Consider the following 13,763-nt stretch of genomic DNA (forward strand, 5'->3'; position numbering starts at 1 on the left):
TTGGTCATCGTTGTCTGAATGGACTAAGACACTTGGTTTCCCACACCACAATCCCTTGGTTCTCTCCTGCCTCTGTGGGAGGAGGGCACAGGCCACAAGCCAAAGAATGCCACCAGTCACAGAGGATAGAAGAGGCAAAAAGCAGGTTCTCCCAGAGCCTTCAGAGAGAACATGACTCCATTGGCAGCATTGAGACTTCTGGCTTCCAGAACTGTGAGAGAACCAGTTTCTGTTCTTTTGAGTCACCAAGATTGTGGTAATTTGTACAGCAGCCCTAGGAAACTAATAGAACTTCTAACAGACAACTTCAGTCTGATGTGCCCAGAACAAGGTCTTCGGTACTTCCCTCCCTGAGGCCTCACCCTCTGAACTTGCTCCTCTCACTGTCTCTGCCATTTCAGGAAAAGACAATCGCCAGCCTTTCAGTTGCTCAGGCCAAACTCTTCACTTTCTATCACACCCCATGTCCAAATCATCAGCAAACCCTGTTGGCTCTACCTTCAAAGATACTGCCAATCAGGTCACCCCTCTGACCTCCTTCCCTGCAACTCCCTGTGGCCGAGCCAAGATCACCTCTTGCTCAGGATTTTGCAATCATTTTCCATCTCCCTGATTTTGTCCTTGCTCCTTAGAGTCTATTCTCAACACAGTAGCTGGAGTGATGCTGTAAAAATCTAAGTTGGACTTTGCTATTCCTTCACTCAAAACCGTCCGATGGTCCTCCAGCTCACACAATATAAAAGCCAAGTCCTTACAAGGTCTTACAAGGGCCTACATGAGCTGGGCCCCTGTAACCTCTCTGCCAGCCACTCCCCCCGCTACCTCAACACTCAGCCCCTTGAACAAACCATGTTGCTTGCCACTTCAGGAACTTTTCACTGAGAATGCTGGGAGTCTAGGAGAGAAGCTGATAGAATTGCCAGGCTATTGGAGATGGCCATCCTACCTCTCCTGCTGCATCATGACATGGTTGATCATGTCTTCCTTTTTGTAACAGCATCTCTACTTTATGCTGTGGACTCAATATTTGTACCCCCCTCAAATTCATATGTTGTGCCATTGGAGATTTGAAGACATGAATTTAAAGTGAGACCAAATTGGGGCACCTGGGTGGCTCAGTAGGTTAAGCGTCTGACTTCGGCTTAGGTCATGATCTCATGCTTCATGAGTTAGAGCCTTGCTTTGGGCTCTGCACTGGTGGTGTGAGGCCTACTTGAGATTCTCTCCATCTCTCCCTCTCTTTGTGCCTTCCTCACTTGTGCTTTCTCTCTCTCAAAATAAATAAACTTAAAAAAACATTAAAAAATAAAGTAAGACCAAATTTAAAAAATAATGATAATAAAGTGTGACCAATTGGTACAGTTTGTTCTCTTCAACATTCAAATGGGAATAAGTGAATGGAGAAGGAAGAGGTTTGGGTGTGGCCAGATCAAGGTTTTGCTAGGGAAGAATAAGAGGAAGAGAAGATAAGGACATTAAGGTCATTTGTGTAAGGGAGTGATTATAATGTTGGACCATGAAATCTAAGCTGGATAGGAAGGAATTACGTTAGATAATGTAGAGAAAATACTTACTAGGAGACCTGGCACATTGTAAGGGCTCAGTAAGCAAGAACTAGTATTTTCTTCTTTTTAAGTAAGCTTCACGGCCAGCATGGAGCTCAATGCAGGGCTTTAACCCTGAGCTCAAGATCTGAGATCAAGAGTCAGACACTTAACTGACCGACCCACTCAGGCTCCCCAGCAAGAACTAGTATTACCACAATAATTCATCCTAAGTATACTAAAACCTGAAAAAGACCTGGCAAAATTAACTACAGTACTATACTTTGCCCAAGTACTTGTGATTAAGCCTCAATCCCATAAATAAGAGATGGCTTTGAAGACAGAACAATAAAATCCAAGAGAAAGATAATAATGAACAAATATATATGTATTTTGGGTATAAACAAATAAAAAATATATTTTTGAGTTTACCGTTGCCAGAGTGAGAAGTCATAATTGCTTTCAACACTAAGAATTTATAAGAAGCAGCATGCCAAAAGCACATCCAAACACATCCTTCACTTTAAATGCGTAAAGCCTTGCTTACCCTGAAATAGTTCAGCCTGATGATATGGTGGTTTTCTCTTTGATGTATGCCTCATCTTACAAATCGTTACTGACTTGCTTTCAGTGAGACATTAATGCTGACACAGAGAGTGCTTTTCATCTGTTACCCATATCTGCCAAGTGCAAGCTGTGGTTGACTAATTGGAAACAGACAACCAAATGGAACAACGTTATCAATGTGCTCTGGGTGCCCAAGGCCATGGCTCATTTCCCTTCAAGTTTCACTGTTATTCAAAAATTTGGCTAAGGAATACATTTTATTTCTATGTTCACAACAGATAGAGATGTTAATAAGTAGGATGTCAAAGTCACATACATTTTAAAGGTTTAAGCATAGCAGCAAAATTCAGGAGTTGGGCCATGGAGCAAAAAAATCAACAGATGGTAGTTGTGGTAGGAGGCTCCATCTGCCAAGCCAAGGTCCCACTAATTTAGGATCAAGATGAACTCTCTTTGTCAACACTGTGGTAGAGGGAATGGTCCCAAAATTTTGTTTAAATTTTATTTTTAAGTAATCTCTTCACCCAACGTGGGGCTCAAACTTACAACCCTGAGATCAAGCGTCTCATGCTTCACGGACTGAGCCAGCCAGGTGCCTCTGATCCCAAGATTTTTATGCTAAGCAGGAAGGTGAAGGGTTTCCAGTTACTAAAATAAGGGAGCTGGGGCCAGACACAATAGTTGTGCATTCAAGTCTTTGATTTTATACTTCTGAATGTAGGAGCCTCAACTTTATTATCTGCAGAATGGGTGTAATAACTTTGAATTTTCTCAATTCTACCATTCATTACATTTTTTAATGTTTATTTATTAGAAAGAGAGAGAGTGTGGGGGCATGCACAGGGGGATGGGTGGGGGGAGGGGCAGAGAGAGAGGGAGAGAGAGAATCCCAAGCAGGCTCCACACTGTCAGCGCAGAGCCTGATGCAGGGCAGGATCCCATAAACCATAAGATCATGACCTGAGTGGAGATCAAGAGTGGCTCGTTCAAGTGACTGAGCCACCCAGGCGTCCCTGCCCCCCAAATAAAACCTTTAAATAAAGTAAGTAGGTAAGTAAGTAAGTAAGTGGAAATGAGAAGTTGTATGCAAGGCATTGAGGAGTGACTGGACCCCAGTAGAGAAGGGGTTGGGGGGAGGGGCAGCCACAGCCTGCTAATGTCCCACTGTCCAGGTCCATGCACTGCTAGGATTTCATGCAACCTTCCGCAGAACCCAAGCTTGGCAGAGCACAGCCAGAGAAAGGGGAGGGAAAACATTCCTTCCCTGCTTCGTGGGGTTATTTATCTATAATTTGGTGTAACTAAGTTCAAGGATGGCATTTCTCTGGAGCTGGTTCCTACCCCACTCCCTTTCTTTTGTTGATCACTAGAGAACACTAGGGAAGCCTGCTTGAGAACACTGCCAGATTTGGCCCGCCCAATCAGCACTCTGCTGGAGGACCTGGGAGCTGCATTTATTTCTTGTTTACATGTTCATCATTTATGTAACACCTTTGTTAAAAATGCTCCAGGTGGCTCTCCATCTCCATGGAAAAGCCAGTGTCAGGTCAGTGGTCCATGAGACCTGCTGCAATGTTATTTCCCTAACCCTCCATTCGTGCCACGTGGCTTCTTGACCATCACACGGTGAATGTTGCTGTCTCAGGCCTTTGCATTTATTGTTCCTTCCTCCTAAACTGTTCCCCTCCCCCCATAGCACCCTCAGATATTCGCATGTCATCTTCTTTTTTTTTTTAATTTTTTAAAAATGTTTTATTTATTTCTAGGAGAGAGAGAGAGAGACAGCGTGAGCAGGGGACGGCCAGAGAGAGAGGGAGTCACTGAAACAGGCTCCAGGCTCTGAGCTGGCAGTCAGCACAGAGCCCAACGCGGGGCTCGAACCCACAAACCGCAAGATCATGACCTAAGCGAAAGTCGGACGCTCAACCGACTAAGCCACCCAGGCGCCCCTCGCATGTCATCTTCTAAAGGTCATTACTCAAATGTCACCTTTGCAGTAACACCTTTTCTGAACACCTTGCCAAAATTGCAACCCACCCCCAACCAGCTTCCTACTTTCTCCTTCACTTTACTTTCCCTCCATAGTACTTAGGGACAACCAACATGCTATTTTACCTATTTACCTGATTTATTGCCTATCTCTCTACTAGAACATAAATGCCATGAATGCAGGAATCTTTATTCTGTTTGTGGCTCTATCTGCTGTGTCTAGAATGAGGCTGGCACATACAAGTACTTAGTAAGTATTTATTTAAATAATTCATCTTTCTGTGTTTAGCATCTCCCTCTTCTTCAAGGTACGACTATGGGGCCAAAGGGATGAATTTTTTTCTTTATAGTTCTTCACCTCAGTTTTTTTTTTTTTCAAATCTACACCTTTATTTATTTACTTTTCAGTTAGTTTAAATCCTTGAGGGGTACAGCATCACACGGATTCTGTGGCCGATGGCTTTAGCAGGAAGGTTGCTTCGGAATTTTGCACGAACCATGCCACTGTTCCCATGAGCACGAGTTACTTTTCCCCAGATTACTCTGGTTTTATTCGGTTTGCCACCAGGAGTCACTGTGTTGTTCTTTGCTTTGTACACATAAGCACATCTCTTGCCTAGATAGAACTCAGTTTCATCTCGGGCATAAACACCTTCAATTTTAAGAAGAGCTGTGTGCTCCCTCTGGTTCCTGAGACCCCGTTTATAGCCAGCAAAAATGGCTTTGGACCACAACCTTCCAGACATATTTGTCGTTTCAGGAGTCCTGTTCCCAGCAGGCCTCCACGGGTTCAAAGATGGCGGAAAGAGCTTCATCTCAGTTTTTGTATGTATCAGTGGTGTATTTCTATTTATCACTGAGTAGTATTCCATGGTATGGCTGTATCATGGGTTGTTCAACCATTCACTCATTGAAGGACATCTGGGCCGTTTCCATTTGGGGGTTATTATGAATAAAGTTGCCATAAATAATTGTGTGAACACAAGTCTTCATTTCTCTGGGACAAATGCCTATGAGCACAATTGCTGGCTTGTATGGTAGTTGTATGTTTACTTTTTTTCTTTTCTTTTCTTTTCTTTTTTGAAGACAGAAAGTATGAGCAGGGGAGAGGGACAGAGAGAGAGGGAGAAGGAATCTTAAGCAGGCTCCACGCTCAGCACAGAGTCTGACACAGGGCTTGACCACCACCATGGGATCATGACCTGAGCCAAAATCAAGAGTTGGATGCTCAACCCACTGAGCCACCCAGGCACTCCTAAACAAAATACTTCTAAAGCATCCAACATACTATTTGCCACAGTATAATGCACAGTTCCTGAAAATGTGGACACGGAACTCAGGCTGTCTGGGTTTTTGTGTTGGCTCCAGTACTTTTCAGCGGTGTCTTGTGACTTCTTTTTGTATCATTTCTGCATCTTTAAGAATGAGTCCAACGAAAGCCTGTTTGGTAATATACAGTGTTTTGAGGGCTGAGGGAGACAGACATAAAAAATGCTCAGCAAAGTGTATGTCTGGCTCAGAGTAAACTTTAGCAAAATTCTGAAGACTGTTTTCTGCTATGATCTCATGGTTTTGAGATTGAGCTCCCAAATGGGTTCTGCGTTGAATATGGCCTGACCGAGTTTCTCTCTCTCCCTCTGCCCCACCCCTGTGAGTGTGTGTTTGCTCTTTTTTTCTCTCTCAAAGCAAAATAAAAAAAGTGTTGGCTGCTTAACCGACTGAGTCCCCCAGGAGCCCCATATGTTGACTTTTCAAAAGACATTGTCAAGCTGTTTTCTAGAGGGACTGTCATTTTACATCTCTACCAACAATGTAAAAGTGATATAGTTTTTCTGCGTCTTTGCCAGCATTTTGGTATCATCACTATTTTTAATTTTAGCCATTTTGATTCCTAGTGATACTGTGAGTTTAATTTGCACCTTCTCTAATAGCTAATGATCTTTTTTTTTTTTAATGTTTTATTTATTTCTGAGAGAGAGACAGCGTGAGCAGGGGAGGGTCAGAGAGAGAGAGGAAGACGCAGAATCTGAAGCAGGCTCCAGGCTCTGAGCTGGCTGTCAGCACAGAGCCCAACATGGGGCTCGAACCCACAAACCGTGAGATCATGACCTGAGCTGAAGTTGGACACTTAACTGACTGAGCCACTCAGGCATCCCTAATAGCTAATGATCTTGAACATCTTGTTGTTGTATGCTTAGTTGCCATTTCTTATCTTTGGTGAAATGTCTCTTCATGTCTTCTGCCCGTAATCTGATTGGATTGCTTGCTTTTTTAGTATTGAATTTTAAGGGTTTCTTCAATATAGTCAGAGTACTAGTCCTTTGTCATAATTGTGGTTTTCAATACTTTCTCCCACTCTATGGGTTGTTTTCCCATACTCTTAATGGGCTATTTCACAGAGTAAAAGCTTTTAGTGTTTCGTTTTCAATTCTTCCTTATATAGGTCAGTTTGGTGTCAAGTCTAAGGATTCTTTGAAGTAAAGGTCAGATCCTAAAGATTTTCTCCTAAGCTTTTTACTAAAAGTTTGAAAGTTTAAAGTTTTCCACTTATATCTGTGATCAGTTTTGTGTTAATTTTTGTATAAGGCGGAGCCTGCATTTTAACAAGCTCCTCATTGAGAACTGCTGGGGAGAAATTTGTGGGATTTCAATAGTGAAGTGAAGGTAAATGTTTCACAACAGGCTCCAGATGGAGAGGGGCAATTTCTGTGGTATAAATACAACCTTCTTAGCTGACTTCAAGCTACCAATACTATACCACTGAACAAGGGGTTAGGAAGAGCTGCTCAGAAGCACACTAATATGTAGTATTTCCAAACTCACAACAAATACAGATAATAATAAAATGTAGTAGGAAGTGATGAGTTTTGATTATTTATTACCTTTGGGCTTTTTTAGTGTAATTTATTTAATTTTATAGCAAGACCTTGGGAAGTTCTAAGAGTTTACCCTACTTGTAAGCTAACAAATTGTCAGTTTCATGGATGCCTGCAAAAGACACGAGACTCCCAGCTCAGAAACAAAGGCCTTTATTACTCACAGTAGCTGCAGTAATCAGAGTGTCAGCATTATTTCACATTAGTTCCCTGAGCCCCAATTCCCATGGGGGGATGCAAAGGGCCAGCTGCCACTTACACTTGCTGTGGGTTGTACACAGGAGAGGAAGCCTGAGCTTAGGGACTTGAATCTTTTATGATAATTTATCATCTTTTATAATGCTCAGAGGTAGACATTTTTATTATTCTGGATGAAAGCAAATCTGCCCTTTCTTCTGGAGGTAAACACTAAATAAACAATTTTGAAAAGACTACCTGGAATGAAGAGTCAATGCCTCCAGTTGTGATACCAGCTAAAATGAGAGAGACCCATGAAGAATTGGCTCCCAATGGTTTACATAATTTAATTTTAATAATGGCTGTTTTTACCAGCTCACAAAATTCCTGAAAATTTAACAATAGGTCCTCAGAAGCCAGTACTAAATTTGGCCCCGGCGCACAAATGTGTTTTGAGGAAGAAAAAAGGAAGGGCAAAAAAGGCCAGATTCCTTCTGGGTTGATTTTACCAGCTAGGAGCCCAGAAGGCTGGAAATGAGGCCCCATCACTGGAGAAGGTGTTTTCATTGTTTGTTTCATTTTTTTTCCAGAATGGTTATGATTATCATGGAAATATAATAATGGAAATTAAATATAAATAGTAACTATTCTTTATTGGCTTCTAAGTTCAGGTCATACATTTTGAGGCTTTTATCTCATTTAATCTTCATGATGACTCTATGGAGTAAGAACTATCACTTATTGTCATTTAATAAATGAAAAACCCAAAACTCACAGGGGTGAAGGAAAAATGCTGGGCTGGAATTGACCTTTTTGGGCAAACTCTAGTTCTGAGGAGTTGCAAATTCACAGTCCTAAGAGCAACTTTTCCACTCAGAACTCACTTCAACTGGCATTATTTGTGTTGCCCCTGCCTTCTCGCTGCCCTTCACAGAAGCAGGGCTCTGGGGTAAAATAATGGCAGGGGCCAATAGTGCAGGTTTCTGGTGTCTATTTGCCAGTGAGGTCCAGTGTAACCTTGGGCAGATTGATTCATCTCTGTACCTCTGTATTCTCATCTGTCAAATGGGCTGTTGATACTGCTATGCCAATCTTGCAAAGTTATCCTGAAAATCAAAGATGCATCCAAATTGGCTGGGGATGGAGTTTAGGCTGCATGGCTTTGTACCATAAAATCTCTGGTCCCCTAAACTTCTTATTTATATTAAGATGGGGGCACATGTGGTTGTCATGAGGCTGTCAGATTCTAAGTCTATAAATGAGATAATAGTTCCAAGAGGGCCTGGAAAAGCCATAAAGCAGCTTACAAATGTGAGGTAGTGGTTTTATTCCCTGCTGCCCCACCACTTTTATTTTTAAGTTTATTTATTTATTTCGGGTGGGGGCAGAGAGAGAGGCAGGGAGAATATCCCAATCCCAAACAGGTTCCATGTTGTCAAGGGCTCAATCTTATGACCATGAGATCACGGCCTGAGATCATGACCACCAGATCACAACACCAAGAGTTGGATGCTTAACTGACCAACCCACCTGGGTACTCCATGCCTTACCTGTTTTCAGCCTCCTGTGGTTGTGCAGTGTCTGAGTTCAGAGAGGGTCACGTGAGCATTTGTGATTTGAATCTTCAGATGACCAGTGATGTAGTTCAGGTGGGGCTGGCCTCTTTGGGGGCAGATGAAGGCTTACCCCAGATGTTAGAGAGGAGGCATCTGGGAGGAGCATGGGTGGGGGAGGTGAAAGGGTGGGGATGGGAAGTGTGTGGGCGACTCAGGCATGACCTGCCTCTAGGCCCCTCAAACAAGAATCTGTTCAGAGCTCTACCAAGTCTACCAGGTCAGGCCTGGGTGCTGGGCCCAGGGTTGCCAAGGGAATAGCTAGAGGAGGGTGTTCTAAGCCCAAGGACAGCAAATGCAGGACCTAAATGGAGGAATGAATTTGGCAAGTTCAAGTAGTAGCAAACCAGCCTTGCTGGAGAGACAATGGGGAAGAGGTCATAACCTGCTCTAGGCAGCAGTACTTCCAGGAAGCCAAGGAACCCTCAGGGGGCAGGTGAGGGATGTTCCCCAGTTCTTTTCACCACCCAGTTCTCAGGCATGGTCACCCTTGACCTTTGGGAGGTGTTGGCCTTGGGACAGATCCCCCTATCTTCCAAGGTTCCAGATGCTCTCAAAGGAGTGGATCAGTCCCCAGTAATAGGGCCAACAGTCAGCAACATCCAGCTCTGGCTGTGTGCTGAGAGCTCTTCCTCCTCTCCAGTTGTCTGCAGGCTGGGGCTGGGCCAGAGGGAAGGTGGCTGGCAAGGCTCAAGATGCAGCCTTGAACACTTGGCTCTTGATGCCTAACCATTAGAGCCAATGCTGAGTCACCTAGGTCCCTTGGCCTCCATCTGTCAGTTCCAGAAACCCATTCACCTTGGGAGAAAAGCTTCTGGCAGCACAACTGGTGGATCATAAAATCACAGAACATCCAAGCTGGAAGGGAACTTGGAGGTCACTGAGTAAAGCCGGAGAGATGGCGGTAAGCTACAGCAGCCTCCCAAGTGGTTTCCCAGGCTGTAGGCAGTGGGGCTCAAACAAGCAGCACAATCTGTAAACCCACCTGGGGAGTTTACAAAAATTCCCAATGCCCAAGCTGCACTCCAGGTTGATTGTAACAGCATCTCTCTGGGAAGAGGATTCAAATTTTTAACGCCCCACCCAGGTGACTCCAATGTGCAACCAAGGTTGGGGACTAGGGTTCTGGCCACTTGATGCTTTCTGGTGCTGCAGTCATTATGAGTGGTCCCTCTGCAGTCAGACAGACTTGGATTCGAGCTCCTGCTCTGCAACTTGTTCCACTGAGTGACCACAACCAACTTTCTGTGCCTCTATTTCCTCATCTATAAGAAGTGCATCAAAATAACACACCTATCTGATATGCTGTCCTCAAGGCCAAATGTATTGATCCATGAAAAGCATAGGGCACCGTGCTTCATGCCTTGTAAGAGCCCAATAGATGTGTTTATTGTTATTACTTTCCCAAAGTCAAGCATTCCAGTAGAAAGCTCTTCTTTAGGTTAAGTTCAAATGTTCTTCTGGTGGCTGCAAGAGTGATATTCTCAAGCAAGTTCTCAAACCCAAGTTTGCTTCTATCACCCGCCCACTTAAAATCATTCTGTGGTTTTCCGTTATTCTCAGGGTCAAGACAAAAGTATTCAGTTTGACCCACCAAGTCTTCAAGATCTGGGCTCTTCCAGTCATCTCCTCATCTTACACCCTTTCCCCCTCACAGCATGGGGGAGGGGACTTTTTTAATTGCCTCCAGCTGCCAGGTTTTGTCACACCACAGGGCCTTTGCATGTGATGCTCTGTCCTGAAATGCTTTCTCCTCTTGGCTGCCCATGGCTAATTCACCTTGTAGCTCTTAGCTTTGTCTTCTTTCTACCAGTTCAAGTTCTCCTTGACCTCTCTTATCAGAACAAATCCTCACTTTGCAATTCTCACGGCATCATGTCGCAGCTGACATTTCACATTTATTTGGTGGCCATTTGTCCAACATCTGTAGCTGTGCTAGACTCTAAGCTCTAAGAAGACAGAGACTATATTTGTATTTTGCTCATCCTGGTATTCCCAATGCCTAATTCAGTGCTTGGCACGTACCTGAGGGTCAATAATTATTTGTTGAACAAATAAACTGGCCAAAAATGGCCACAAGACAAAGTGCAATAGTTGTTCAAGTATGCTTTCTAGAGCTTCTCAAAGCAGTCTGCACCCTTGACCCCAGGACCCCTTTGCAGAGGTGGGCTGACACTGTCGGGACTCCTATTCCCTCTCCTCTCTATTCCTTATAGAAAGTGGCTCTTCCAGACACTCCGCACCCTGCCCTGGGCAGGTTCTGGTTGTATGGTGCCTCAATGGGACAACCAGGGGACGGGGAGCTTTTCAAGAGTGATTTGCCCATACAGCTCTGCCAAGTGATGAGGCAGCTGAGAAGTGGTTCCAGATTTAATGCCCTCCTTAGCCTTTCACCTCCAAGGCCCTTGGTCTCCAAGTAATTAAGCTCATACATTAAATGAGATTTATTTGATAAGAGAGCCCCAAGTGGAATATGGACTTTTTATGCCAGGAGGCCATTTTGGATAACTGTCAGCCCCAACTTGAAGATTGAAGACCACATGGGATAGGCATGAATAGGTGTTGCTAATTTACAAGGGCATCAGTGAAAATAAATCCTAGAGATAAATCTTCCTTCTTGTTTTTAATCAGGACCAATCTGAGGGAAAAAATTATGAAGCAGATGAAGAATGTCTTTAAAAAAGCAATTTGGGGGCGCCTGGGTGGTTTAGTCGGTTAAGCGTCCAACTTTCGCTTAGGTCATGATCTCACGGTTCGTGGGTTCGAGCCCCGCGTCGGGCTCTGTGCTGACTGCCAGCTCAGAGCCTGGAGCCTGTTTCAGTCCGTGACTCCCTCTCTCTCTGACCCTCCCCTGCTCACGCTGTTTCTCTCTCTCTCCTAGAAATAAATAAAAAATATTTAAAAAATTTTAAAAAGTAAATAAAAATAAAAAAGCAATTTGGCCAGGGCCATCTTTGTATCTTTTGTGAGAACATTTTTTTCTAGGCTTCTGTCTCTGAAGCAGGGAGAGTAGGAGGGGCCAGGCCAGGAATTTCTCCAAGGTTCGTAGGAGTCGGGGAGCAAGGCACTGCCCTCAGTCACTGTGGTTGAAGCGTTAGACCTTCCAGCTCCTCCTCAGAGCTTTATATTTGTCCATCTGGGCCTAAGGACGGCTGTGGAAGTGGCACCAGGAAAGGGGAAAATGAAAATGGAACACCCACCACTAAAGAGCAGAATTGGAGCCTTTCCTGCTTTAGTTTTTCCCTCAGCCGGGGAATTGGCAAAACTGGCTGTGCTGCAGAATCAGCTAAGGGGTTGTTAACCGGCCAGACAACTCTCNGTTGGGGGGGGGAAGGTACAGCTGTCTCAGCCCCTCCCACGCCCCACCTGCCCTGGTTCTCACTCCCTGGCTCTGACTCCCCACCTGACGAGGGGACAACTAGTGTTGACCCGGCAAGTCCTCAGGAGATGTCTGCTGAATCCATCATTAGACACGATCCTGCTTTGCAGGACGTCATTGTCTGGGCCCCAGCCCCCCACCGCTCAGGCGCGCTTCCAGATCAGGACACTTCTCATTCCCTGGCTCCCCTCCTCCCAGGGGACACACAGGCGTCAGGGAGGGCCCACATGTGGGTCCGCTGGCAGCCAGGGTCCCTGAAGGTGCTCCCTCTGGATTCAGGTGCCCTTGTAGTCCGGGCCTTGCATTCACCAGCTAGGTGACCTTGGCACTGACCTACCATTTCTAAGGGCTCAAATTTCTCCATCTGTAAAGTGGGGATGATGATCCTCATAGCTGCTCACCTGGGTGTTGAGAAGCCGAAAAGAGACAATACATGGAAAAGCCAGCATGAGGCTAGTAATGTGAGATAAAGTGTCTTATCTTCCAGCTCAGGAAACCTAGTACCAGCAGTTGGTTGAAACTTTTCGGTGGAAGAAGGACGAATACGGAAGTTCAGGACATGCTGACCTGATTCATCGAGCTGTTTTAATTTATGTTTCATGAAATTCAGGCTCTTCTAGCTCTGCTTCCAAGACAGAAACAGATGTTTAGTGCCAAAATGGATTCTGACACAATCCAATCCAACCCTTCTTTGTACAGATGGGAAAACTGAGGCCACTGGATGGGAAATGACTTGGCCAAAGCCACTCAAAGAATCAAGGCAGAGCTAGGACGGAAACCCAGATTTCTTGTTTCCCAGAAAAATGCTGTATTCCTGTGCTATCCCAGCTGTCTGCAATTTTGAGTGTAGGTGAAATCCTTTAACTCAAAGTGTTAGGAAGGCACATGGCTCTTGTGTTTTTATTCCTTCTCTTTTCCCCAGTGGAAGGTCATGGCTGCATCATACCATGGGTCAGAATCTCTCTCTTTTTTTTCCCTTTGGCTTCGAATCTAGAAAACAGCCTTAAGAGGGGAGAGGCTCTTCCAGCCTCTAAGCCTCAGGACTGGAGGTTTGTGTGGTAGACGTTCTCCCCCTAGTGGAATGAACAAAGATGACAGGCCGGACGTGAAGAAAAGAGAGTCTCCCCCTCCGGGGCCTGGTCGCCAGGCGTCTGATGCTGAAGCCTCCCTCACCTCACCTTAATCACAGCACCGTCAGATCCCAGCTTTACTTAAAATTCTGATATTGTGTTCATTGTAGAGGTTTTTTTTTTTTTTATAAATCTTGATTTATTAAAATATTACCTTAAAATACTATTTGTATTTGTTACTGAGGTTTTTGGCACCCCGTTAAATTTTGGGTCTGAGGTGAGTGTCTCATTTGCCCCCGGCCCCTAGCCATGGTCCTAATCTGGAAATCAGCCCTGGAAGACCCAGCAGACACATGACACGCAACCACCCTCACTCGTCAGAAGAGCCGTGAGGTCCAGCTAGGGCCAAGGCCGGCTCGTTAGGGCAGCGTGGGCCTGCTGCTCTTTGCACCATGATAATCGGAGCTGCAGATCATCCAGCCTTTCTCCAAAAGGAGATGGTGACAAAGACTCTCTGTTGGCCCAAACACCACTCACACTACTTGGAG

At 44.8% G+C, this 13,763-nt stretch overlaps 1 protein-coding gene across 1 annotated transcript; it reads right to left on the bottom strand.

Annotated features, from left to right (window-relative positions):
- Window positions 1-4,498: 4,498 nt before the first annotated feature.
- LOC144245365 (large ribosomal subunit protein eL33) lies at window positions 4,499-4,904 on the bottom strand. Its single transcript, XM_077780755.1, has one exon. It carries the CDS (start codon window positions 4,844-4,846, stop codon window positions 4,514-4,516), a length of 333 nt encoding a protein of 110 aa, XP_077636881.1. The 5' UTR covers window positions 4,847-4,904; the 3' UTR covers window positions 4,499-4,513.
- Between the last annotated feature and the right edge of the window lie 8,859 nt (window positions 4,905-13,763).

Source organism: Crocuta crocuta, unplaced genomic scaffold, assembly GCF_008692635.1.
Source record: "Crocuta crocuta isolate KB4526 unplaced genomic scaffold, BGI_CrCroc_1.0 scaffold343, whole genome shotgun sequence".
Taxonomy (NCBI): domain Eukaryota; kingdom Metazoa; phylum Chordata; class Mammalia; order Carnivora; family Hyaenidae; genus Crocuta; species Crocuta crocuta.

Excerpts from the sequence above, each read along its gene's own strand:
- LOC144245365 (XM_077780755.1), bottom strand. The coding sequence starts at position 4,846 with ATGTCTGGAAGGTTGTGGTCCAAAGCCATTTTTGCTGGCTATAAACGG.